The sequence below is a fragment of the Pleuronectes platessa genome, chromosome 17, assembly GCF_947347685.1.
Source record: "Pleuronectes platessa chromosome 17, fPlePla1.1, whole genome shotgun sequence".
In the NCBI taxonomy this organism is placed as follows: Eukaryota; Metazoa; Chordata; class Actinopteri; order Pleuronectiformes; family Pleuronectidae; genus Pleuronectes; species Pleuronectes platessa.
This window is the reverse complement of record NC_070642.1, coordinates 22,041,784-22,069,528: the sequence shown is the minus strand read 5'-3', so window position 1 is coordinate 22,069,528 and position 27,745 is coordinate 22,041,784. Positions and strand designations below refer to the sequence as shown.

The 27,745-nt window shown below is 43.7% G+C and overlaps 4 protein-coding genes and 1 long non-coding RNA gene across 5 annotated transcripts; 3 read left to right on the top strand and 2 right to left on the bottom strand.

Annotated features, from left to right (window-relative positions):
• Nucleotides 1–1,027: 1,027 nt before the first annotated feature.
• Nucleotides 1,028–11,848, top strand: flvcr1 (FLVCR heme transporter 1). The gene is made up of 10 exons (XM_053445735.1): nt 1,028–1,771; nt 2,697–2,841; nt 4,297–4,437; nt 5,144–5,211; nt 5,942–6,045; nt 6,427–6,537; nt 7,416–7,521; nt 7,693–7,804; nt 7,944–8,011; nt 9,135–11,848. Exons 1-10 carry the CDS (start codon nt 1,028–1,030, stop codon nt 9,234–9,236), a joined length of 1,701 nt encoding a protein of 566 aa, XP_053301710.1. The 3' UTR covers nt 9,237–11,848.
• A 689-nt stretch (nt 11,849–12,537) lies between these two features.
• LOC128460403 (uncharacterized) lies at nt 12,538–16,872 on the top strand. Its single transcript, XM_053445581.1, has 5 exons — nt 12,538–12,886; nt 13,702–13,998; nt 14,605–14,886; nt 15,143–15,298; nt 15,394–16,872. Exons 1-5 carry the CDS (start codon nt 12,841–12,843, stop codon nt 15,399–15,401), a joined length of 789 nt encoding a protein of 262 aa, XP_053301556.1. The 5' UTR covers nt 12,538–12,840; the 3' UTR covers nt 15,402–16,872.
• Nucleotides 16,003–19,670, bottom strand: LOC128460401 (cytochrome P450 2K1). The gene is made up of 9 exons (XM_053445579.1): nt 19,122–19,670; nt 18,853–19,015; nt 18,331–18,480; nt 18,093–18,253; nt 17,751–17,930; nt 17,447–17,588; nt 17,170–17,354; nt 16,950–17,091; nt 16,003–16,872 (listed from the first exon to the last, which is right to left on the bottom strand). Exons 1-9 carry the CDS (start codon nt 19,326–19,328, stop codon nt 16,685–16,687), a joined length of 1,518 nt encoding a protein of 505 aa, XP_053301554.1. The 5' UTR covers nt 19,329–19,670; the 3' UTR covers nt 16,003–16,684.
• A 2,532-nt stretch (nt 19,671–22,202) lies between these two features.
• Nucleotides 22,203–24,978, top strand: LOC128460404 (uncharacterized). The gene is made up of 3 exons (XR_008342202.1): nt 22,203–22,734; nt 22,808–23,456; nt 23,569–24,978. It is a non-coding gene; the product is annotated as an uncharacterized LOC128460404 (long non-coding RNA).
• LOC128460402 (cytochrome P450 2K1) lies at nt 22,883–25,928 on the bottom strand. Its single transcript, XM_053445580.1, has 9 exons — nt 25,627–25,928; nt 25,316–25,478; nt 24,845–24,994; nt 24,609–24,769; nt 24,310–24,489; nt 24,069–24,210; nt 23,792–23,976; nt 23,514–23,655; nt 22,883–23,436 (listed from the first exon to the last, which is right to left on the bottom strand). Exons 1-9 carry the CDS (start codon nt 25,831–25,833, stop codon nt 23,249–23,251), a joined length of 1,518 nt encoding a protein of 505 aa, XP_053301555.1. The 5' UTR covers nt 25,834–25,928; the 3' UTR covers nt 22,883–23,248.
• Nucleotides 25,929–27,745: the final 1,817 nt, after the last annotated feature.

The window sequence follows — 27,745 nt, the reverse complement described above, 5'->3', positions numbered from 1 at the left end:
TCCAGATCCTTCACCTGCTGCAGAGGCCTCTGGGTCAGAGGAGGATGAGGATTAGAGGGCAGATAAATGACCTGAGCATATGGACGCACTAATCTGAGGTTATGGACCAAGACCATTGAACTGTCAAATTGTGTAAGAAAAGATAAGATAGACTTCATTAATCCTGAAGGGAGGAAGCTTGCTCCAAGGTTACAGCAACACTGTGTGGAAACAGGAGTAAATGAAGACCCAGTGCCTAATAGAGATAAAATGAAACTCTTTCCCTGTCGCAGGGATATCGCTCATAGTGTTATATTATTACTTTGATATACTTATTTTATTATCATAAACACAGATCAACTTGTTTCCTGTATGTTCAGTTATTGCATCATGGCTGATGACAGTCACACCTCCACCCTGGATGTACTACAATATACTACAATGTACTACAATGTACTACAATACACTACAATATAATACAATACACTACAATATACTACAATATACAACCATATTCTACAATGTACTACAATATACTACAGGTCCCAGCTGCTCCTCTATTGGTTCATCCGCATCGGAAGGCCCGTGTGTCACTGTCAGCTGAATAAAAGAGAGAGAGAGAGAGAGAGAGAGAGAGAGAGAGAGAGAGAGAGAGAGAGAGAGAGAGAGAGAGAGAGAGAGAGAGAGACACACACACAAAAACAGACAAAGAGAGAGAGAAAAAAAGAGAAACCCGGATAGAGAGAGAGAGAGAGAGACAGACAGACAGACAAAGAGAGAGAGAGAGAGAATTAGCCATAAAGAGAGAGAGAGAAAGAGAGAGAACCGGATAGAGAGAGAGAGAGAGGAGCAGCGTGCGTGTTGAACGGAGCCGGTTTGAAGAAGTCCCCGGACCCGGTGTGAAGCGGTCCCCGGAGCGGACCGTGGTTGTGATTCTTCTCCGGTGTGAGTCCGGTTCCTGTTTCACTTCATCTCCGTCTCCATCGGATGAAGAAGCCGCTCCGCGCCGCCTCTTCTGCGGGGGAGGAAGACGCCCCGAGCGGGCACCATGGTCGCCGGTGAGCTGGTGCAGGAGCATGTTCGCGCGGACCCGGGAGCACCGGACGACATCACGATCCCCAGGAGGAGTCCGGAGCTCCCGGGGGGCGCCGCGGCCGAGCGACACGAGGAGCCCACTAACGGAGCGGTGAGGACGGGCGGGGGACGGGAGGAAGCAGCCGACCCCGCTCAGGAGGAGGAGAAGCAGGAGGAGAAGCAGGAGGAGAAGTGGTCAGAGGAGAAGGAGGCGCTGCCGGATGAGAGCGAGGCGATGCTGCCCAGCGGAGGCGCGGCGGAGGCGGCGAAGAGCCGGGACACGCAGCTGTTCGCGCGGCGGTTCGCGGTGCTCGCCGTGTTCAGCCTGTACTCGCTGGTGAACGCCTTCCAGTGGATCCAGTACAGCATCCTCACCAACGTGTTCACGCGCTTCTACGGGGTGTCCAACGACAAGGTGGACTGGCTCTCCATCGTCTACATGGTGGGCTACGTGCCGCTCATCCTCCCGGCCACCTGGCTGCTGGACCGGCGGGGGCTGCGGCTCACGGCCCTGCTCGGCGCGGGCCTCAACTGCGCCGGCGCCTGGCTGAAGTGCGCCAGCGTCGGCCCGGGGCTGTTCGGAGTCACCGTCACCGCGCAGGTCATCTGCTCCGTGGCGCAGGTGTTCATCCTCGGCCTGCCGTCCCGCATCGCCTCGGTGTGGTTCGGTCCCCGGGAGGTGTCCACCGCGTGCGCCACGGCCGTGCTCGGGAACCAGGTCAGAGAGAAGCAGAGACACGCACACACGTACACACAATAAAGTAAAACTGCTACTACAAATTAAAATAATAATGACATGCAATGTGTGAAAAACTAACACCAGTTATCACTCAAAAACATGATGAAGCTAAATCTGTTCAATTTTATAAAAAACATGAACTATAGAATCTCCTCTGCGTCAGACTGTAAACACGAGACTGTTTCCTCTGATTAATGAATAACAAATACTCATCATCCTTATTATAAGTTTATTCTAAAAGCAATTTTCCAAACAGCGTCTGGTTCACAAAGAGATGAATATAAACAAAACATCAGAGGCAACAAGCAAAATAATAAAAGTTTACAAGTAATACATTTATAATCGTGGGAGAAGATGACGCAGTAGCTGAGGTCAATGCACCATGACGTCGGTTGCCAAGAATTTATATTCGCAAACCTTGTGATTTATTGGAAAATGTGAAACATATTTAGTATTTACTATAAAGTTATAACATTAACGAGCAGTTGGAGGACGATTCCCCACAACCTGGCAACCCCTCGTTAGTGGCTCCTCTTAAATTGTCCATCAACAATAAATACATCCCTTGATAAACCCTAAATCATTTAGTGATAAGGATTAAAAAAGGTGGAGAACAACGGATGCAGGGGGCCCAATGCCTGCATCACCTTAGGCCCCCGAATAGCTAAATCCGCCCCTGACCAAGCCACCGAGTTGTGTGGTAATCCGTCCGATTGTGTGTGTGACAAACTAAACAAACTGGTGCCGAAGAAAACATAAGCTCATTTTAATCCGTAACATGATAAAACACAGTTTAACTTTAACAACAACCATGTTTCTCTTCCTCTCTGTGTCTCTCTGTGTCTCTCTGTGTCTCTATGTGTCTCTCTGTGTCTCTATGTGTCTCTCTGTGTCTCGTCTCTAGCTGGGGACAGCCATAGGCTTCCTGTTGCCTCCAGTGTTAGTTCCCAACACACCTGACGATCTTGAGCTGATGGGTCGCAACATCAGCGTCATGTTCTACGGTACCGCCGCTCTCTCCACGGGCCTCTTCCTGCTCACAGTAATAGGTAGGCCGCACAACACAATCACACACTGGTGAACACAGACACACACAACTCAAGTGATGCCTTGCGTTTTGGGACGCAGACGTTTACCCTCTGCCGCCATCTGTTCCATTCGCTGGGGCTTTGTGGGTCAGTTGCCTGGAAGCTGTGTGAGGTGACATTAGAACAGAGGTGCTCATGTTTATATCCCAGTGGGGACTTTAAACTGAATTCACACCAACCCGTGGGACTGACGTCTCTCGTGGGAACTATATTGATGTCCCCATGGGTTCAGACTACTTTCTGAAAGTTGACTCAGGGTTCAGGTTAGAATTAGGTGAAAGTTAGTAATGTAGTTGTGATGGTTAAGGTTCAATCTTTATTTAGATGCTGAGGTCCTGGACAGGACAGCAGCAACACAAACACAGTACTACTGGGCGACAATGAGTTGTCCCCCTGAGGATAGTAAACAAAAGTGTGTTTTTGTTCTGAGGACTCAGGTGCCCTGAACTAGGATTTACTAAGGGGAACTTCAGGTTTAACAGGTCTACAAAACTGGTCCACCGTGCTAACCTGCTCCGGACCAATGGAATCACTGGGAAAAGTCATCGAGCGACAGAATCCGGACGAGGACAGAAGAGTACTTAAGAGGAACTTAATATTTGAGTGCTCCAGATTTTCATGTGTCCATTTTAAAAACAGAGATTCAACCAAAGCGGAGGAGGAGCTTATCACAACAATACATCTAAACTATTATAGCTTAATTTTAATTTAACGAATTCTCCGAACAGAGTTTGGTGGATTTGCTACAGCGACAGCACTTCTGTTCAGGAAGCCGGGGATCATGGGTAATATCCACTGTGTCTCAGTTCAGTGAGTTTGACGACAGACTTCACGACTCATAAAAAACTCACATGTTGACATAGGGGAATTCTTCATGTGACCACCGCACTGATGTATACACGCATGATGACATTTGGGTAATAAATCCTAAACATTAACTCACATTACCCGAGGTCACACTGTACATGATGTACAACACTATCTCTACCTGTATGTTCTCTCCAAGGGAAGACTCGACCTCCTGGACCTGAGGGACGACTGTATCATGACTGTTTAGTGTCTGAACCCAGTTTTACAATGTTCTAGAATATTCATACAGTTGTGGTGTTATGTTTTAAAAATCACCACAAAAGAAACAGTATTTAAGAATAATTTTCCATATCTGATAGCTACTCGTTCTGTTAAACGACATCAACACTGATGTACCAGCGGATTGTTAAAGGGCATAAAGGAGCTTCATTGAGGAAATATGTGTAATTGTGTAACTGAATGTGTTGAAGAATTTCTGTTGTTGTTATTTATAATTAAAGCTTATTGAAGCTCATCAGGGGCTCATCTGGTTTTCCTATAATTTGGTATTTAGTCATCTGAGCAAGTCGCATTAAAACTTTCTTCTGTCTCTTGTGCATCCTGCAGTGATAAAGGACCGCCCCCCCCTCCCACCCAGCCCGGCCCAGGCTGTTCTACCAGACTCTCCCACTGAGGATTACTCCTACAAACAGTCCATCCTCAACCTGATCCAGAACAAAGCCTTCATCCTGCTGCTCATCAGCTACGGTAAACTCAGATAAATGTTTTCTAAATTCAGATCTATTTTTACTAGCTATAAAATCCATATCCGTGGGGGGGGCTCTAATATACAAACATACAGTTTATATTATACTTCTTTTTCTAGTTAGGATAATTCCTGCTATTAAAACACAGGACAAAACTCAGACTGGCACTAAGTATAAGATTGTGACTATAACCACATGTGATGTTTCCGAGGTTTCTAATCCAGAAGTTGTGCGTTTCCCCTGAAAGACACTGGGATCATTTTAAGACTCCAGCATTACAACTGCCAATGGGGCTTTTCTGCACTTTGATGTTTGTAGCATGACTATCTTCTGGCACATGGTGTTCACATGACCCCCCCCCCACACACACACACACAAACAGCTTGTTTTAAAGCCGACACATGATGTTTTTTCAGTCTTGCTTTCGTTCAGTGTGCTATGTAGGAATTTTGTGTATGTAAAAGTTCGGCAAAGTTAAACGTTTACTCACAACAGAGGCGGTCAGTTGACCAATCAGAGCAGACTGGGCTTTATCAGGAGGGGGGGTGGGGATCTTAAAGAGACAGGAGCTAAGGGCAAATGTTTGAGACAGAGGCTGAAAAGAGGAGCTGCAGCAACGGACAGTCGGAGGATAATGACGTGATGTCACTTTGCTGCTGAAGCTAACTGCTGTCTCCCCTTGTCTCTGTCTGTCCGTCTGTCCACAGGTATAATGACGGGCTCCTTCTACTCCGTCTCAACTCTTCTCAACCAGATGATCATGACCTTCTACGAGGTAAAAGACCAACAGCAGGGAGATGATGTTTTACTTCCCCACACATTGCTCCTGTCTCTTTCACCAGGGTTCTAAAGGAGGGACACACATTACAGATCTTACACTATTACTCAATGCTTATGTGATGTAGTCATTCAGGTTTAAAATATAGATCAAATGGAAAGTGGGCGTGGGAAAAGAGGGAGCGAGAGGCAGACACGGAAAATAACAGATGAGCTTCTGACGGCTTCGATGAGACATGAGGTTATTGTCTGTGGCTCAGTGTTCATTAGCTACTTTCACGCATGCCTGCTGCACACCATAACACTGTCGGTGCGCGAACATCGCAGACACACACACACACACACACACACAAACACACACTCAAGAAAACAATGATGAGAGGAGAGAGACTCTAAAACGTTTGTCCTTCTTTTTAGTCCCACTCTCACATTCTGTATGCCCACTCTGACTGATAGCAACACACACACACACACACACACACACACACACACACACACACACACACACACACACACATAAACAACCCTCGCCCTTAAACATTGTTACAGAACATGTGACACTTTTAAACACACCTATAAGGTGAAACCCACGTGTTTCTTCAGATATTTGATCAGTTAAAGGAGGACAAAGGCCTTTTGTGCTCATAAAACCTCTCCTCCTCTCCTCCTCTCCTCCTCTCCTCCTCTCATTTCCTCTCCTTTCCTTTCCTCTGGTTTCCTCTCCTCAGAACCAGGAGTTGAACGCTGGGAGGATTGGTTTGACTCTAGTTGTTGCTGGGATGGTCGGATCCATCCTCTGTGGCCTGTGGCTGGACCACACAAAGACATACAAGTAGGAAACACAAACACACACACACACACACTTGTTGAGTGGAGCACTGATGTTGCTGATAATGTCGTTGTCGTGTTCACAGTGTTTAGAAAAATGAGAGGAGGAACGAGTTGGAGACACACTATTATTTAAAAGTTTTAATATGTTGTGTGTCAAACAGTGTTTTGTCAGATCGGTCTCATGTGTCTGACGCCTCTGTGAGAACAAAGCTAATCCTACAAGTGGAGATGAAACCTGAATCTTGACCCTGAGCTGGTTAGGAGATGAGATGTTCCTCATAGGGAGATTCACAGTTGACCTTCAGCGACGATGACAGAGATCATATCACCTCTGAGTGGAGACTGATTATCACCGATCCACTGACTGACGGCTGTTTTTCAGGATGACGACTCTGATGGTGTACGTCCTGTCGTTTGGGGGCATGGTGGTCTTCACCTTCACTCTGGACCTCGACAGCATCTACCTGGTCTTCTTCACGGCTGGAGTCCTGGGGTAGGATTCACTGAGCCAGTTACAGTGCACACAGTGACCTTGTGTTTGTTGAAGCACCCAACTGCCTTGTTACACTGTTTGAATTAGTGAATGATCTTTAAAGTAAATATAACGTTACTTCCTAACTCTGCCAAATACCTTAAATTCAATGAGAACTGTGAACTGTGAAGTATTTTCCAGGAAATCTAAAAATTATTAAAAAGTGGAGGAACGACAAAGAAAGATTTCTGTAAAACCTGCTGACTAACACACACACAAATGGACAGAGTTGTAAAACATGCAATTTAAACTGCAATTTATTAAGTTGTGTAAGTAGTATAATGACTTCAATAGAACTGCAGATCTCGGTGTGTTGTGGGTAAACTCAACTTTATTTATAATTAGGGTGTGGTCACACTGTGTCAACACTAAACTGCTGCTTCACCGTCTCTTCCATGCTGCACAGTTTATCACAGGGTTTAACCTTTTCATAGATAGATAGACATTTGACAGTTTGACCATAAACGTGATTATAAATGATCATTTTAAATGTAATTAAAGTATTAACTTAATGCTGTGGCCAGTAGAGAGTTTGGGGGCCTGAGCTCTGTGTTGTGTGTTAAACATGAGATAGAAAGCAGGTCCCGTGGAAATGACCTCTAAACACTGAGGATCCAGGGAGTTAAAGCCACGACCGGGATTAAAGCTGCTGCTTTTGCATTACTTCAAATTAAGTGAATATGACCTGAACTTAAAGGTCTCAGAAACTGTCTGGGTGGATATCGACTGCAGCGATGTGGTTTTAATTATAAAGGCCAACAGGTAGTGACAGCTGAATGAAACAGGGAGGGGATTGTTTGTGTGTAAGTCCCATGTCATCTGTGTCGTCTGTGTTTCAGCTTCTTCATGACGGGCTACCTGCCTCTGGGCTTCGAGTTCGGAGTGGAGATCACGTACCCGGAGCCGGAGGGAACATCGTCAGGACTCCTCAACGCCTTCGCTCAGGTGAGGAGACGCGTCCAACACGTGCAGAGCATCCAGAAAATCTGAGTGTGATCCTGTTGAATGAGATGGACTGAATGTCTGTCAGAGGAAAGACAAGGCTTCTGAGGACGGCCAACTGCTCGGCAAGTCTCTAACGTGTGTGTCTGTGTGTGTGTGATTGTGTCTCTGCAGATTTTCGGGATCATTTTCACTCTGATTCAGGGCAAACTGATGACAGATTACGGTCCTCGAGCTGGAAACCTCTTCCTCTGCGCTTGGATCTTCCTCGGAATACTACTTACTGGTAGGCTCTGTTTGTGTGTGTGTTTGTGTGTCTGTGTGTGTTTGTTTGTCTGTGTGTGTGTGTTTGTTTGTTGTTTGTTGTTTGTTTGTCTCAAACCAAAAAGTAGAAGTGTAATATTTCCTCTCTTGATTCGTTTCAGCCATGATTAAGTCAGAACTGAAAAGACACAATGTCAACATGGGTGCAGACTGCGGAGACCTACAAGCAGTAAGTTCTCTCACACACACACACACACACACACACACACACACACACACACACACAGCCACACACTCTGTACCTTGTGACTTTAAATAGAAGGGAGCTACTCCTCATCCCATCGATACTCCGTTGACTCTCGGACTGATCGTGACTCGAACACATGAGCAGAGTCGGGATGTGTGGTTCTTTGTGTGTCTCTGTTGAGTCTCTGTTAGACAGCGTCCTCTGACGTGACCTTATCAGGACACATTCTTGGACCGCTCTCAACTTTCCCTGTTTACTTGGATACTTATCCTCCTCCCGGCTTTGACGTCGCTCCTGAACAAAGCTGTTAAAACCCGTCTCCACTTAAATTCAACCTTTCCACCAACTGATTTTCTCCAATGATTTCTGAAGGTGCCCCTCAAAGCCCGCTTCAGAGCAGCCAAGCCCTTAAATCTTGTCCAGTGCTCTTCAATCAGTCTTTTGTTCCGTCCTCCCACCGTCCTGCTGAGTCACAGCTGAAGAGCCCCTTCATCACACTCATCCTCTTCCTTCTCCTCTTCCTCTTGCTCTGTTACTTGGTGAGTGGTTCAATCTCCTGTGAGAAGAACTGACTGAGAGTCACAGCTTAAAGCTGAACTGTAGATCAGTTAAAAAGACTTAGAAGCTATTCAAAACCAGAGTTTATATTCAGGTTGCCGTACAAGGATCCGAGAGAAGAGGTTTAAACTGTCTTTAAATTAAAAGCACGATGTTTGTTTTGCTGCTTTACCGCTGTATGTCCAGCTGTATTACAGAGCTTTTATTTTGAAAGGTTGTGATTGTATCGCAGACCTCGGAAATCAACAACATATTATTCAGTCTTCTTTTTGATTTGGACTTTCAGGTTGCCGTACCAGGATTAGAAAGAAGAGGCCAAAACTGACTTTATAAAAGATCTGTCAAACAGCATCATTCATTTGAATGTTGGTCGTAAAGAACCTTTTCTCTCCTACAGGGTTTTTGCACTGGGTCTTAAAACGTCCAAATATTCCTTCACATCTGTCGCACTTTACATTCGTCTTAAATTTTACTTGTTGAAACCTGTAGAAACCTAAAGCTCAATTAGCTTCTACATATCTATAAATACATTCTCTCCCTCTCCCAGGTCCCTAGTGAGTCTCCCGAGGAGCAGACGATTCTCGACAAGAAAACCAACGGAGTCAGTCTGGCCTCCTCCATCAGCTTCTCCCATGAAACCTCAGTGTGACGCTGCCAAGTCCCTGAATCACTGGTCGAACCCGAAGGCCTCCCCGCTGCCCTGGGATACGTGTCGGCACCCGCGTACCGACCAGAACCAGAGGGAGTCGGTGGAACCCTCGACCCAAACGTCGCTCCTCTGCAGAGGGATCCACGTCCCTCATGCCCCCAGTCACCGGCATGGTGAAAGAAGCGTAAGCAAGTAGCCGCCTGCAGAAGAAGCTCCTCTGCACTTTATCTGTGTTGTACTTTGTGATTGTGGCGCTTTGCAAACCTGCCCTCGATGGAAAACAGACTCCAGAGGAATCATGGTGGTTTCTCTGGTCGGAGTCTGCAGGTCACTGGGAGGAGGAGGAGGAGACAGTGAGCAGCTTTAGGTTTGTCCCGCGGCCTCGGCCAAGATTTCCTGATTTTACTTGAATTATCCCCGGATGCTCTGGACTGCAGCATTGAGACGCACTGTACATGTTGTGATATCATCGCTTCTTTCTCCTCGTGCGACGGTGGTTGTGTCGGGAATCCTACGAGAAGCTGCTCTGATTTGAAGCTGCTTCAGATTTCAACGTGAATCGAGTTTTTTAATCTACGAGGCTGAAAGAAAAAAAAATAAACTCCAGCCAGGACAGACGGACAGTGAATCTTTTAATGTCCAGTCAAGGTTGATCTAAATTTGGATTCAGATTTCAAGAGCGTGTCCTTGATCCTTTTTCTCTCTTTCCACTTTATCTACTCGTCATCACACAGTGAGCGAGGGAATGGAGGGACGATGAAGGAAGGTGGAAAAACAACAAAAAGGAAATTTTGTCTCATTAGTTTTTGCGTAATCCTTCCGACAAACAAAGAAAACAACCAATAAACAGACCAATGGACATTTGCTAAATTCTGAGGTCAGCTTTAATTTATTTGTGAACAGATTTCTTTGATCATCAAAGAGGTCAGTGACACCTTGAAGGAAATGACCGACTTGCTCTGACTGATTGAACGGTTCAAGTAGATCATGACATTAGAAGAACCGCTCTCTTGTTCTGTGTTGTGAGATCTTCGATGAACGTGGACCAAACTGAATGTGAACACGTCCTGAGTAAAGCGTACAACAGGAAAATAAACGCACAACTTCAAAGTTTGAACTCGTTTCAATGCACAATCTGAAATGTTTTGGTTGTTTTTGGTGTCGACTCCGATTGGTAGTTGTTCCGCTGAGAATCTGAAGGTTTGGAGATGATGTGGAGATAGAAGAACGGCGCCCTCTTGTGGGTGAGGAGTAACACAGCGAGCAGAGCAGACAGGGGGAAGCACAAACGTGTGACAAAAAGGAAATGATTATTTATATTTACACATCCACCTCTGTTGTTGTGTTTTTCTTTAGTCACATGTAAAAAAAACTGACTTATAGAAGGAATCCTGCTTTTCTTTACTGTCTTTACCCATTTCTGAAGCAAATATTTTCCTTTTTTAACTTTTGTCTGTGCGGTTTGAGAACACACATGAAACCTGTGTTCACCTGGTGTTGACAATTTTAAACCACGTCTACTTTAGGTTTTGTCCTTTTCTTCAACTCTCTCCTAAAGGTTGAAAGTAACTGAAAACTTCACAACTCAGACTGAAGACATAATGTTTAAATAACTGAAGATGCATCATTATGGATTCAAACGAGACATTGTTGAACTTCCAGCTGCTCATCAGGTTTAAAGCAGTTGACCTGCGACAATTTTAAAGTAGAACTTACATTAATGACAACCCTATAATATAATTCATTTTCTGAAATGTTATGTTTGATATTTTGATTAGTTTTTGATTCTTTCTAATACTTTACTTTTTTTTAAATTTCTGTTAAACTTTGAATGTAGAACCTTTAATGGTTTGAGCGGTTTTTACTTCAAGTGTCAGGAAGTGACATCGGACACTTTCACAATGAGGAGGTTCACCAGGTTATTTATTGTCAAGACTAAAAAAACATCTCCATATTTAACATTTAATCATCAACGGAACTGTCCATGGCTCTCTTACATGTCTGAGAATAGCAGAAAGGCTGTTGACTCATTTTGTTGTAACCCTTTGTGTTTCTCAACGTGATGAAATGTGTGTATTGTGTAACCACCTCACTCTCACTTCTCCTTTGGTTGAAACTATTTGTTTGGTTCCTTTTCAGTATAGTTTGTGTTAATGATTGATGTATTTGTTTCTGCTCTGTAGATTCTAGTGGACGATAATCTGACATTTCCTTGTTCAATCAAATTTTTTTATCACACGTGTGTCTTGTTTGTAAAATGCTTTCTTTTTTTTGGTCAAGTTTAGATATTTATTAATCTGTGAATAAACTCTAGCAAGTAGCACTGATATTTAATTACAAATGCTTCTCTGGTCTGATTAATGACAAATGTTTTGCTATTTGTATTTATAAAAGTCTTCCGTCTCATGTTTGGATCTGATCGCCTCCATCCGGTCTTCCACGTTTCTCCATACGACCAGAAAGAGAGAAGGAAATGTGGTGTAGTGGTTCTGTGACGTCTTCTGAGAGTATTCATCATTCTAGTGACTTTTAATACACATCTTCTCTGTTCATCATCCGGCAGCATGACGGTGAATGTGACAGTGAGTCCAAAAATAAAAAGTGAAGGAACACGTCAGTGTTTTTTGTGGTTTCTAGACAACAGTGAAAACAGAGGAATAAGGTGTAGGAGGATTCAGATACGCACACAATCGTTGTTGTGACGATCAGCTGGTTGTCGGGTAGGGTCTTTTCATGGGATTTGTTGACAATGAGAAGATGTAAAATATTATCTCACCTCACAGATACTTGAATTGATACTGGAATTCAAAATAATAATAACTTTATTTATACAGCACCTTTCAAAACAGCCATTACAAAGTACTCGACAAATATAACAAAGAATACAAAAGATCGAAAGCGACAAGCAAATTTTTACAGCAGATAAAATAATACAACATCATTTAAAGTTGCGAAAAAAGTTTTGAAAAACGGAAGTAACAGCAAAAAAAAAATCGATTGTTTCAGAGAGTAACCCACGTTGGAGGAACGGGTGCTGTCATATATAGAAACCTGAATCACATGATACGCAGATGACATTACTCTGTATGTTTTTGTTGGAATCATGAGACGCAGAGTAAAATTCCAACAATAAAAGGATTTACGCCGAAATCTGTGTTACTATGTTGTTTTACACACACTCACACACACACACACATACACACACAAACACACACACACACACACAGGAACTATGAAGTTCACCAAATAGCGGAAGTGATTGTTCAGTGGTTTTTCCGACCAACCCCCATTTCGAAACTGCAATATTCTTGTCAATTCATTTTCCCACAACAAACAAATATGTTAATTCATCAATTAACACATTTTCTTCTACTAGTTTATGTCTTTTATTTTTCATGTTGTCACATGTCCTTACTGGAGGATGTGAGCATGTGTTGGTGTTTGAAAGAGGCAAAGACACTTCTGGAAATGAAACCGCCCCTAAACTGGTCGTATATTATCGACTAAGTGATGACCAAAATAGTTCTTACTGAGCAACTCAACCAAGGAAACCTCATCAACACTGTTATCGTTCTGTGCCAAACACAAGAAGGTCCGACAGAGAATGGCTCCACTTCTGTTTCTCCTCATTTTGTTGCCTACAATTGAAGGTAATTGCTCCTATGTTTGTTGATTTTATCTTTATTGTAGTTTTAAAGAATTCCAATTGTAATTATTACCTGGGGTAAAAATCTAGCACAAAGTCGAGTGTTTGGCAAAAAGCTATTTTTCTCTCAGAGTTGTTTTCTGCTTCCTGTTGCTCCGCGGTTTTTACAATTCGACATGAGGAATGTTACATGTTTTTTAAGATTTCCTCAGGAACCAGGTAGAGAAAACATTTTGACACGTTTTACCTCCTTTTACAAAGAATTCCAGTGCTGACATAAAATATGTTTTGAATGTTTTTGCCAAAGAGAAAAAAAAATCCAGCATTTTCCATATAGCAATACACATTTATTTACCTTGTTTTTATCGTGAAATTTGCATATATTTACTTTATTGTAAAATCATATTCAATTTATTTATACATACAATTTCCTATCATAGGGTCATACTATTGTGAAATCATACCTGCCTTTATAACTACAACAGTCCAGGGCCGGGTCTAGGCAGGGGCAAGAGGGGGCCTGGCCCCCTCAAATAAATGTTGTGCCCCCTCAAACTAAATAGGGTTAGGGTTAGGCACAATGCCCCCTCAAGATTTGTGGCTGCCCCCTCATACATGCCTGTCTAGACCCGGCCCTGCAACAGTCTATAAATACAGATTTACTTTTCTATTTCATCTACTTATTGCCTATTTAAACTTTCACACTTGACACTTTGTCTAACTCATATATATATATATATATATACACTTTAAACATGGAGCCATTTTCTGAGTATTTCTACATAACCGTTTGGTTTTGGTGGTTTTGTGTCTCTGCAGCTTCACTGGAGAGACAACATCTCTTCCACACGCGTGGCGATGAAGCCGTTCTTCCCTGTAACATCGTATCTTCATCTACGAGGTGCTCCATGGTTACGTGGATGGTCAACCGGGCTCAGAAGGAGAACACTGTTACTCTGCACAATGGCTTTGACAGTATCCCGGGTCTGAGTCTGGGCAGTAACTGTTCTCTGCTCATCACCAACGTCAGCGATGAAGATGCTGGTCGGTACTTCTGTGAGCTGAAGAGCAGTCGTCATCAAAAAGCCTTACCTGTGATTCTCACCGTTTTCACCGGTGAGTCTCGTCATAATACAGGAGTATGCATATTACACAAAAACTGCTATAAAACACTAAATGTGTTATTCATATTTTACCATCAGTTGCTTATTATTATAACCAAAATTAGGCCTGATCATAAATACAAAATGTTCATTCACGTTCAGTATTTGAATCCTTTAAAATACTAGTTTGTTAACATGATACCATATACATGTATTATTTTCCATATACTACATATAACAGGATTTGTTTGTGGAGATTTAACACAGCCTGGCATGTGTCACTGATTAATAACAACATTAATGACTTTGTGTACAATCCCATTAAAAAATTTGTTTCTCTATATGTTAGGGACAAACAAACTTTCAAATTTAAATTGATCAAATATTCATATAACTAACGAAATAACTGTGCAATGCTCTTTTCTATCTGTGCAAGTCAATGGCTTTACAGTGCAGCCCATAACACTGTATATACTATTTCTATTCTATTCATATTTTCCCCGTCATTATTTTTTTTTTACCGATGTTTGTTTTCTGACTTCTTTCCCTCTTTTATTTTTATTGCTTTTTAAAAGACGTTATAACATAACAAGATGAATGTTCACTGGTTTCCTGTCAGTCTCTTGGCTCCCAGCAGACCCAGTCGGGGGCCTGGTGATAGAGTGCGCTCTGGAAAGACCCTTTTTGTTCAGCTCCTGTGTGGACAGAAGGTTCCGTTGGCTGGATAAAGGGACAGGAGCTGTGCTGTCAGGGGAAGACGTCTCGTTCAACAACACAGGGGACAGATGTGTCTCCTCTCTCCATGTGGACAGGCGCCACAACAGGAGTTACACCTGCCAGTATGTTAATGGGGACATGCAGGTGCAGATACAGGCCGACTACACACCGGCCGCCAATAAAGGTGAGATGGGAAACTGTCGGGAGTAATTCCAATGATCGTGCACGTCATAGTCCTGAAGCTGTTCATCGACCATTCAAAAGAAGAAGTAACTAGCACCTTATGTGCAGCTCTGCCTAAAATGAATTTCATGATAAAAAGAGTAAAGTTATTAGTTGTAAAATATGAAAAGCTTGTATATTCTTAAGGTTTCTTCTGTCCTAAGATGTGTTATCTTTGGTTTTAATAAAAGTCTTTATTTCTGACTTCTGAACCCCAGATTCCTCAGGTTGCTCCTGTTCCTTCGGTTCCTCAGAGTCCTCAGATCTCTCAGGTTCCTCAGGCTGGTCTCCTCTGAGCTACGTGATGTTGACTGTGCGTGTTGCAGGACTGATCCTCCTGGTCACAATCACTGCTCTTATGATCAGAGACAGAGGTGAGGGAATGAACGGAAACACGTCCTCGTTTGAGGATTTATTCATTTCTCTCATTTCTTTTTTTTTTGTCTTTCTGTTTTTTTCTTCTTTTAAGGAAACTGAAAGCCGCTGGAAGACGACCAATCTCACTCAGACTAAGAATTCTGCCTCCTGGTGGTTTCTGGAACATCTGGTCAAACTCTGTGTCGTCATGGAGTTTGACCTGAAGCAGATTCAGCTCTGTGTGGCCTCGCTACACCATCGTATCTATAAATGTTCATGTAATCTCTATACAGCCTCAACATATATAAAATGTCATGCAATAATTGAACCTGTGAATCAAAGAAATGTGCTGTACAATTTAAATTACTTGAAAAACATGAATAATAACATGGTTACTATCACTTGACATATGCTGTTTTATAAATAAAGTTGACATGGATCCATGATAAGGTGATAAAGTGGCCAATCAGCCTTGGTGGAGGAATGTGCACTTCTATTTTCAGAAATTACTCATAAACGATAGTGAAAGGATGAACACATGTTGGTGCCAATCCTCTTTAGCTATGTTTTTTTTAATGCTTTTGGTGCAGGAATACAACAAACAATGTAGTGTGGTGAAGAAAATGAATAAATAAATAAATTCAAGGGAGAAAATACATAAAAACAATAAATGAGAGTCATAAACTCATGACAGAAAGTAACAGTAACATAGGACAGGTAATCTAGGCAAATTAAAAGTTAATTTTATTGGTTTAATTTCTCTCATAAATTTGTTTTTAATGTATAACATGAAATGTATAATTTCTCGTGATATTCTGTGAAAATGTCTCTGTTGATCGTCGGAGTCTCTCATTCGACCTTTCACAGTTTGCGTTGTGTCAGGACTTATGTAAGAGCTGAGTTCCTAGAGGTGAGCGAGAAGGTAAACAAGAGGCCGGACTCTGACCTGTGATAAGGCCTGCATGCACGGAGTCAGTGCACGAGCTAGGTGGGAGCTGGATGTCACATGAGTAACTTACAAAATAGGATATGAGAGCAAACAGATCCTCAAAACCATTTAGACAACCAGTCATTATATATCTTGTGTTTTACTGAGATATGAATAAAGACTGACTAACTTTTCCATCGATTTGAGCGAGAGCAGGAATCAAGAGGGACAGCGAGCAGAGTCCTGAGCTCCTGAAGACGCCGTTTGTTGTAATTGAAGTGGTCACAACTACCAACGGAGAATTTACAGTTTCTATTAAGTGCAAAAATCAGATATAACATCATCTCTCTGAGGAGCCCCTCTGTAATCAGGATTTTACATTTAAGTTTTTATTGCCCACATTAATGGTGCTGATCATATTCATTCACTATTTAACTGCATCTGACTTTTCATTTCCACGCCCTCCACCTCCTCCTCACATACAGGGAACAGCACACAATTTATGGGGGGAGGGGATGAGGGTTAATCCCACACATGGAGTCAGATCCAGGTCGTCCTCTGAAACTCCCGGAGCTGGGCTGAAACGGAAGCGCTGCAGGAGGGTGACGAAGAAGATGAAGAGCTCCATCCTGGCCAGACTCTCTCCGAGACAAACCCTGCGACCTGTTGAGAGGGACGGCGAGGTCAGAGACCATCTGCAGTAAGTGAACATCGAGAGGAAAGGACACGTGCTCACCAACCTGCAGAAAAAGGCATGAAGGCGTCTCGCTTGACGAACTTTCCCTCTTTGTTCAGGAAGTGAGCGGGATGGAAGGAGTGAGGTTTCTCCCACTCGTTCTCATCGTACAGGACAGATGTCAACAGAGGATACACGGTGGTCCCCTGTGGACAACAGCACATTTAATCTGAGACTTCCAAGTGAGGTGGATCCCCCACACTTGTTGTTATATTGAGTCTGACCTTCTTGATGAAGTGACCCTGGAAGGTGACGTCCTGGCTCGTCTTGTGAGGCAGAGCCATCGGGACGATGTTGGCCAGTCTCTGCGTCTCATGGATGACGGCGTCAGTGAAGGGCAGGTTCTTCCTGTCTTCAACCTGCACCTGACGACTTCCGATCACGCTGCTCAGCTCCTCCTGGACCTGGTCTGAGAAACAGGAGAAACGTATTCTCTTTGGGTTCATCTCGGTTCAACAGAGCTTCTATGTGAGAGAGCTGTGCACATGTATTGCTCCTCACCCTGTATTTTTGGATACTTGGCCATAAGCAGGAGTCCCCATCTCAGAGTAGTTGCAGTTGTATCGGTCCCGGCAGCAAACAGATTGAGAACTGTTATCATGAGGTTTTTATCGTGGTAGGGACTGTTGGTGTTCTCAGATTTCTGCACAGAGAGAACCAAGGAAATCTTGATATACAATAAATGCGATAAGCTCTGGCGGCCCAGCTCTGCTTAACTCTCGATGGAATCAAATATCATAGGCAGGTGTTAATTGGAAATGATTCACAATCATTGAGCAGCTATGATAGAAAAGTGCCTCCTAACCTCCAGATGTTCCTTTTGAACCAGAAAGGCGTCTATGAATCCTCTGCACATCTGTGGACTGAGAGTCTCTTTCAGACGTCTGAACAGCTTCACGTTCTGTTCCTTATTTTCTTCAAAGGTTTTCTTGAAATCCTTCGGGGTACTGAAGAATTTACCAATCCATGGGAACAGGTTGTATAACTGTAAAAAACACATACGTGAACACACATATATATATATATATTTATTTAAATTAACAATAGAATGACATTTGGATTCTGTTCTGTTAGATGCAAGTGTTAATCATGTTTATTTAAATCAAAGCACTGCAAGTATAAGATAGAAACACATATAAAGTGATACCTGTACTGACGGAGAGGCCAAGAGTTGAAATTGTTTGTTTGTTCGATAAACCAAAGACGTAAACTCTGAATCATCATATTCAAATCTGTTTCCATAGACCATGGAGCAGATAATATTAGAGATTGCACAGCTCAAGGGTTGGGTCGTATCGAAGGCTTCTCCTGCAACAAGAAAAACAGGATTAGATTTCTTTATCGCCTGAAATGTTGAATATATATATGTGTTTGAAAACACTTACCCTTGAACTTGGTGAACACTTCAGCGAGGTACTCGCATTCCTCAATAATTTTTTCCTCACTCGCTTTTTTACCCATCCCATAATCTCTTAGGTTTGTCAAGGTAAAGCGCCTCAATTCTTTCCACGCATCCCCATTGGACCAGATGACCCCTAAAAGGGATCAATTCAATAAAATACATAAAAAGTGATAAATTATAGACAAAGCCTCAAACCAGAAAACTTTTACTTTTGCAGAACTCCTGAGAGCACAGTCAGCAGATGGTGAGAAGCTGAAATCTCAATCAGGAGAATTTGTCTTTTGCGAAGACTCAACCTGTAAAACTAGATGCAAGTAGCATCATCATCACTACCATCTGACACCAGACGGCTTGCCAAAGAGAAGCAGTGCCATCACTACATTAGCGAGGTCAGTGATCAATTATTAACTAAAGCTCTAAATGGATATAGTAAACATTTGTTGAAATTCTTTGAGAAAGAATAAAAAATAAAATGAAAAATTAATACCTATAATAAATTTCTTACCATGTCCGCCATTGACTTCTTGCATAATAAACATTGAGTCTCTTTCTCCAAACTCTTCAGCACGGTTAACGAGCGCCTCCTTCACCGTCTTGTATCCGGCCAGAACCACAACTTTCTGGCGCCCCAGATAAACGGTGAATACTGATCCATATTCCTTGGACAACTAAGAACAACAGGAAATATTGTAAGGAGAAATTTGATATGGTGAAAGACCAGATCTTCACTGTCACGATACACTGCAAAGGAAACTACTCAGTTAATCTCTTTACCATCAATAATGAGTGGTAGGTTCTCTTGAGGTCCAGCTGCAGCAGGTTTCCAAGCAGGGGAAGTGGTCTGGGTCCTGGAGGCTCTTTCCTGTGTTGCTGGGAGTTGAAGCTGGAGGAGGACACAAGGTAGACCAGCACCAGAACCAGTAGAGCCCCCAACAGGGAGACAGAACTGGAAGTCTGGAGAAATAAATCTAATATCCCCATGACTTAAACGCTGTAAGAGCTCTGAAACTAACTAGGTTGCTTTTCAGTGTTCTGTGGATTAATCGCAAGAATGGGCACAGCCCCAGAGGAGGAGGGACAGACTGTGAACAAAGGACCGGGGGGAGGAAACTGTGGCAAAGTTTTCCTCAGGTCAAACTTGTTTAAAATTTGACTTTAAAACAGTTTGTCGTTAAAGACACAAATCATATACAACCACACAAAGCCCTTTGCTCCAGTGATAAAGCATCAGCATGATAACTGACTAAATAGGAGCATTAGCAGGTCTCTAGTTTAACACAGTTACTCACATGAAGTCTTTATAACTTGAATGGCAGTGCCCGAAAGGGGAGTGCCCGAATGTGGCATCTATATTTGGCGAGGCAAAGTTATTTGTATAGTGCGTTATCATGCACACAGGTCATTGAATGTGCTCCACAGAAATGAGAGGAGATTAAAAAAACACGTTACAAAGCTGTCGAGCTCCTTTTTAAATGTTGAACATCCTGTTAATGCACTGAGATGTTTTGTTTGCCAGTTAGACCCCCAGGGAGGGAGCTGGGGTCCCACAGCTGATTCCAAATGTAATCTAGAGGGGTATATAGAGAAGCCGGTGTCCCATTCAGCGTGTGCCACCCTCCCTGGTCATGCCACGATATCATGTCAGGCGCGCTTCAGTATTGGAACAGCTTTTCTCCGATGATCCCTCCTCTGAGCCCGAAGAGGACGCAAAAGAGCCAGACCGAGAAGCGGACGGACAACCAGATTGAGTAGCAGACCGGGAAGAAGACAGAGACGACTTTGAGGACGACGTGGAGACAACTCTGAGGGTGAGGTAGAAGACAAGGGAGACGACAAAGACTACGACCCAGTAGGTGATGCTTCTGCAGATTTGTCATCCTTGGACGAAGAAGAAGAAGGACAAGACCACGGCTGCACCATCACCCCCACCGGACTCGTAGAAAGAAAGACCTTCACTGTCAAGAAACGGGGAAGCTCTCTGTGGTACCCAGAGAGCGGCCGGGCAATATTTCGTGCCACGATGCCCCTAAAACCCTTCCACTCATACTCCAGACTGCTGGGCTTCGATGACCGTGAGACGAGACGCTGTAGACAAGCCACGGTCAAATTTGCGGCCGTGCAAGAGGTCTGGGACACGTGGGTGGCGTGGCTACCGTGTCTCTACAACCCAGGGCCCGAAGTCACCATGAATGAGCAACTGGTTCCGTTCAGAGGTTAGTCTTTCTATTATATTATTATTATTATGTTATGTTATAATGTCATGTATATAGCGGCTGCTATTCCTCCTCTCTTCTTCTTCTTCTCCCTAGGCCGGTGTCCTATCCGTCAGTACATGCCCAGCAAACCGGCGAAATACGGGATCAAGTCGTGGGTGACCTGCGTTGCAAAATCCAGCTATACGCTTGGAAGATGCAAGTGTACACCGGAAAGCCGGGCAGCGGACGACCAGAACAGAACTTGGGGTTGCGGGTAGTGCTTGATGTAACGGAGGGACTACACGGTCTTAATGTCACATGCGACAACTACTTCAACCGCTAAGAACTCGCACAGCAGCTGCTGGAGAGGAAGATCACTGTGGTCAGCACGGTTCGGAAGAACAAGCCCAAACTCCCGATCGGGCTGCTCACGGTCAGGGGAAGAGAGGTGTTCTCATCCAAGTTTGCATTCAAGCCCACCGCCAATCTGGTGTCTTACATCCCAAAGAAAAACAGGAAGGTGGTGCTCCTGAGCACGCTGCTCACCAAGGCCGACATCAGCGACCACCCGGACAGGAAACCAGTCATCGTCCTGGACTACAACCGCAGCAGAGGTGGCGTGGACAGCCTAGACAAGGGGATCGGAACATACAGCTGCAGGAGGATGGCCGCGCGCTGGCCCGTGGTTGTCTTTCACAACATTATTGACGTCTCTTGCTTCAACGCCTTTGTGATATGAAGACAGATCAACCCACACTGGATGCTGGGCAAGCTGAACAAGCGGAGGGTGTTCCTAGAGCAGCTGGGAAAGGCTCTTGTTTCTCCGTTTATCGAGCTAAGGGAGCGTATCCCCTGCACGGAATTGTCCGCTGTGGTTGTGAAAGCCGTAAAAGCCGCCGCCGCACAGAGAGCTATAGTCCACATAGACGCTCGACCTGAGCGTCTATGTGGACCTATATCTGGCCTTTTCCACGGCCCTAGCAGCAGCCCTGCTAAGGGCGAGTAAGAGGTGTCAGATGTGCCCCAGGAAAAAAGACTGTAAAACTTGCACTGTGAGTTGCCGGTGTAACAAATACATCTGCAAGGGCTGCTCACGTGTGTATTGCCCTATGTGTGCGTTCTAATATGCCAGGGGAAGCAAGAACAACGCAAGGGTTAATACACATGGACATTTGACTACATTTCCCAAGATATAGTGAATCTCCAGTTATTACAATGGATGTTAGTAGCTAGTTTGAGGCAGGATCAATTTGTGTTAGAGTTTAGAATGCCTTTGTTGTGTTGTGGTTATTTTCAATATGTTGGGACTTAGGTAAACCTGCCCCTGGACTCAACCTTCTGTTTGCCCCTTGACCGATGAGGTCACCACGTCAATAAAAAGCCCAGTTCCCCCTCTTTTTTTTTCTCTTTTCTCTGGGAGGAGAGGTGTAGCTCTCCTACTCAACCAGCCAGGGAGACTTCCTCCCTACCCCAGCCCTTCCAACCTTCAAGCAGGCCTGCCTGAAGCAGACTGCAAAACCTTCCACAAGGCCTTGACGCGAGAGCCTGCCTTAAGACTTCAGCACGAACAGCCTTGACGCGACGTCTTGCCAGCAGGACCACAACAACATGAGCCACAAACCAGCAGGTCCATTTCACTGGAATTCAAATAGCACATCAACCTTTTTTTTTACCCTTTTCATGAACTGGTAACACAACTGGGTTTATACTTAAACTTAGCGAACAAAGGAGAAGAACTGACTGAGAGTCCCCGCTTCAACTGTCAGAATCAGCTCCAGCAAGTTGAAGGGTGAAGCTGTACTGTTGATCAGTGTACGACTGATGTGGGAGTTGGATGTCACATGAGCAACTTACAAAATAGGATATGCTAGCAAACAGATCCTCGAAACCCTTAAGACAACCAGTCATTATATATCTTGTGTTTTAGTGAGATATGATCTGAGGTCAGACTGCGTCGTCCGACCCACGGAACAGAAACACAGCAGAACGGTGAATACTCCAAATGATCCCAGAAAAGAAAGGCTGAATCTGTAACTAACACAATTCTTGTTGAATATAGATACAGGGCTACTGGGGCAGAGATCTTGAGATGTGCATACATAGTGAACAAATCTACTTTGATCTCCTGCCAGATGACTATGATCCCCTGGGTTCACTGACCTTTCATTAAAGTCTTTCTCCAGGAGCAGAAGGTACAGATTGTATCGTCATGAAATCTTATTAAAAAGTCAACACTGCAATCATTTGTTTTCCTGTGTCCAGCAGAACAACAGTCTCACCGTCTGATGACCCCTAACCCCAAGTGCTCGGATGGTTTGAATCCCGACTCACCTCGTGTTCTGTCATTTTTATTGTCACTCTTATGTTGCTCCACACTCCTCCAATAAACATTGTCAGACGTTTCCATACACAAATAAAACACATTGTAAATCGCACTGTAAATCACACTGTCAAACTGAGGACTCCGTAGTTCCTCTAGTGAACTTCTATCCTCCTAAGAATTGAATTGCTCACAACTACCAAAGGATAATTTAGAGTTTCTACATTAAGAGCAAATAATCAGATATAACATCATCTCTCTGAGGAGCCCCTCTGTAATCTAGACTTTACATTTGAGCTTTAATTGCTCACATTAATGGTGCTGATAAAATTCATTCAATATTTAACTGCATTTGACTTTTCATTTCCATGCCCTCCACCTCCTCCTCACATACAGGGAACAGCACAGAGTTTATGCACTGGAGGGTTGAGGCCCAAGCCCACACATGGAGTCAGATCCAGGTCGTCCTCTGAAACTCCCGGAGCTGGGGTGAAACGGAAGCGCTGCAGGAGAGTGACGAAGAAGATGAAGAGCTCCATCCTGGCCAGACTCTCTCCGAGACAAACCCTGCGACCTGTTGAGAGGGACGGCGAGGTAAGATACCATCTGCAGTAAGTGAACATCGAGAGGAAAGGACACGTGCTCACCAACCTGCAGAAAAAGGCATGAAGGCGTCTCGCTTGACGAACTTTCCCTCTTTGTTCAGGAAGTGAACGGGATGGAAGGAGTGAGGTTTCTCCCACTCGTTCTCATCGTACAGGACAGATGTCAACAGAGGATACACGGTGGTCCCCTGTGGACAAAAGCACATTTCAAATAGACATTATTCTTTTTGAACAACGTAAAAAGGTTCCCTCGTGTTGTTGGGTTGGCTCTCTGGGTCGGATTCTTGCGAACGCAATACCCACACTCGTTATATGGAGTCTGACCTTCTTGATGAAGTGACCCTGGAAGGTGACGTCCTGGCTCGTCTTGTGAGGCAGAGCCATCGGGGCGATGTTGGCCAGTCTCTGCGTCTCATGGATGACGGCGTCAGTGAAGGGGAGGTTCTTCCTGTCTTCAACCTGCACCTGACGACTTCCGATCACCCTGCTCAGCTCCTCCTGGACCTGGTCTGTGAAACAGAGGAAACTTATTCTCTTTGGGTTCAACTCGGTACAAGTTGAACCCAAAGAGAGAGAGCTGTGCACATGTTTTGCTCCTCACCCTGTATTTTTGAATACTTGGCCATAAGCAGGAGTCCCCATCTCAGAGTAGTTGCAGTGGTATCGGTCCCGGCAGCAAACAGATTGAGAACTGTCATCATGAGGTTTTTATCGTGGTAGTGACTGTTGGTGTTCCCAGATTTCTGCACAGAGAAGCTCTTCTTAACTCAGACCTTGATGGAATCAAATATCATAGGCAGGTGTTAATTGGAAATGATTATGATAGGAAAGTGCTTCCCAACCTCCAGATGTTCCTTTTGAACCAGAAAGGCGTCTACGAATCCTCTGCACATCTGTGGACTGAGAGTCTCTTTCAGACGTCTGAACAGCTTCACGTTCTGTTCCTTATTGTCTTCAATCATTTTCTTGAAAGTCTTCGGGTTAGTGAAAAATTTACCAATCCATGGGAACAGGTTGTATAACTGTAAAAAAACACAATAGAATGTCATTTGGATTCTGTTCTGTTAGATGCAAGTGTTTATCATGTTTATTTAAATCAAAGCACTGTAAGTATAAGATAGAAACACATATAAAGTGATACCTGTACTGACGGAGAGGCCAAGAGTTGAAATTGTTTGTTTGTTCGATAAACCAAAGACGTAAACTCTGAATCATCATATTCAAATCTGTTTCCATAGACCATGGAGCAGATAATATTAGAGATTGCACAGCTCAAGGGTTGGGTCGTATTGAAGGCTTCTCCTGCAACAAGAAAAACAGTATTAGATTTCTTTATCGCCTGAAATGTTGAATATATATGTGTTTGAAAACACTTACCCTTGAACTTGGTGAACACTTCAGTGAGGTACTGGCATTCCTCAATAATTTTTCCCTCACACGCTTTTTTACCCATCCCATAATCTCTTAGGTTTGTCAAGGCAAAGCGCCTCATTTCTTTCCACGCATCCCCATTGGACCAGATGACCCCTAAAAGGGATCAATTCAATAAAATACATAAAAAAGTGATAAATTATAGATAAAGCTTCCGACCAGAAAACTTGTACTTCTGCAGAACTCCTGAGAGCACAGTCAGCAGATGGTGAGAAGCTGAAATCTCAATCAGGAGAATTTGTCTTTTGCGAAGACTCAACCTGTAAAACTAGATGCAAGTAGCATCATCATCACTACCATCTGACACCAGACGGCTTGCCAAAGAGAAGCAGTGCCATCACTACATTAGAGAGGTCAGTGATCAATTATTAACTAAAGCTCTCAATGGATATAATAAACATTATTATATTTTCTTACCATGTCCCCCACTGGCTTCTTGCATAATAAACATTGAGTCTCTTTCTCCGAACTCTTCAGCACGGTTAACGAGCGCCTCCTTCACCGTCTTGTATCCGGCCAGAACCACAACTTTCTTGTGTCCAAAATAAACGGTGAACACTGATCCATATTCTTTGGACAACTAAGAACAACAGGAAATATTGTAAGTAGGCTATTTACACATTTTAAAGAACTTACACACAGTACCAGGAGAAATTTGATATGTTGAAAGACCAAATCTTCACTGTCACGATACACTGCAAAGGAAACTACTCAGTTAATCTCTTTACCATCATTAATGAGAGGTAGGTTCTCTTGCGGCCCAGTAGCAGCAGGTTTCCAAGTAGGGGAAGTGGTCTGGGTCCTGGAGGCTCTTTCCTGTGTTGCTGGGAGTTGAAGCTGGAGGAGGACACAAGGTAGACCAGCACCAGAACCAGTAGAGCCCCCAACAGGGAGACAGAACTGGAAGTCTGAAGAAATAAATCTAATATCCCCATGACTTAAACGCTGTAAGAGCTCTGAAACTAACAAGGTTGCTTTTCAGTGTTCTGTGGATTAATGGCAAGAATGGGCACAGCCCCAGAGGAGGAGGGACAGACTGTGGACAAAGGACGGGGGGGGGGGGACTGTGGCAAAGTGTTTCTCAGGTCAAACTTGTTTAACATTTTCCTTTAAAACAGTGAGTCGTTAAAGACACAAATCATATACGACTACACAAAGCCCTTTGCTCCAGTGATAAAGCATCAGCATGATAACTGACTGAATAGGAGCATGAGCAGGTCTCTAGTTTAACACAGTTACTCACATGAAGTCTTTAAAACTTGAAGGGGAGTACCCGAAAGGGGAGTGCCCGAATGTGGCATCTATATTTGGCGAGGCAAAGTTATTTGTATAGTGCGTTGTCATGCCCACAGGTCATTTAATGTGCTCCACAGAAATGAGGAGAGTGAAACACAAATTACAAATCTGTCTAGCTCCTTTTTAAATGTTGAACATCCTGTTAATGCACTGAGATGTTTAGTTTGCCAAGTTGTTCTGTTCCCACACTCACACGAAAGTGCAGCAACGTTGGGGGTTTTGGACTACTATACCCTTCATGACCATGTGGGCTCTTCAGTGTTCCTGTTTTCCTCTTCACATTTGTGTTGGCTTGATTGTTTCATTGAGTTCACCTGTGCCGTGTTTGCTAGCCTTTATAAGCCACCTGATCTTCTCTGTGTTTGCTGAGTCTTGAAATTGACACCCTATGGTTAAGTTGCGTGAGTTGCTCTGAGAATCTCTGCTTTAAATGCTAATACCTGTTTGGAGTCTCTGTTCTTGAGATCCTTTTGTTACCAGTTTTTTGGACATCCTTAGTTAACACTGTTAAATTGCCCAGACTGTTTTTAGCTGTCTGGAGGTATTTTGAGTTGCCGTTCTAACCGTGTGGATACTTCTGCCTGACTCAAGTAAAGACAACTTTTTTTGCTGTAAGGATCAGTCGGGATCCAAACCCTGGGTCTCCCGCGTAGTAGGCTAATTGCCTACCACTGAGCCATGAGGGGGTGATGAGTCAGATGCAGAGACAGAGACAGACGACTTGCTTGAATGGAATAAAAAAAAAGGTTTCTTTACTTGAGTCAAGCAGAAACGGGTAACAAAAGGATCTCAAGAACAAAAAGACTCAAAACCGGTATTAGCATTTAAAGCAGAGATTCTCAGCGCAACCTAACCATGGGGTGTCAATTTCAAGACTCAGCGAACACACAGAAGATCAGGTGGCTTATAAACGCTAGCAAACAAGGCACAGGTGAACTCAATGAAACAATCAAGCCAACACAAATGTGAAGGGGAAAACAGGAACACGGGGGACCCCACATGGTCATGAAGGGTATAGTAGTCCAAAAACCCTGACAGCAACGCAATAGATTGATTTGGTCGTCTTCAAGCCCTGATGGCTGTGCACTGATGGTTTGGTCTAAGACAGAGAAAGTGCTGCACTGTATTAATGTGTGTGTGAATGGGTGATGAACTAGCTGCTTTTCAGTGTTGTCCTCTATTCTTTAATACACATGAACATTTTACTACATTTCCCAAGATGTAGTGAGTCTCCACTTACTATAATGGACATTATTAGCTAGTGTTGGAGTTTGGAATGTCTTTATTGTGTTGTGGTTATGTACAATATATTCCTTACACTTTGCATGTTACTTATTTCTTGCTGATGTCTTTATGACTCTTGCTGCTTTAATACTACAAACGTCCCCATTGTGGGACTAATAAAGGACTTCTTCTCTTATCCTGTCTTATTTGTCCTGTCTTTTCTTGTCTTGTCTTATTTTGTCCTGTCTTATCTTATCCTGTCTTATTTTGTCCTGTCCTGTCTTGTCTTATTTTGTCTTGTCTTGTCTTATCCTATCTAGACTTGTC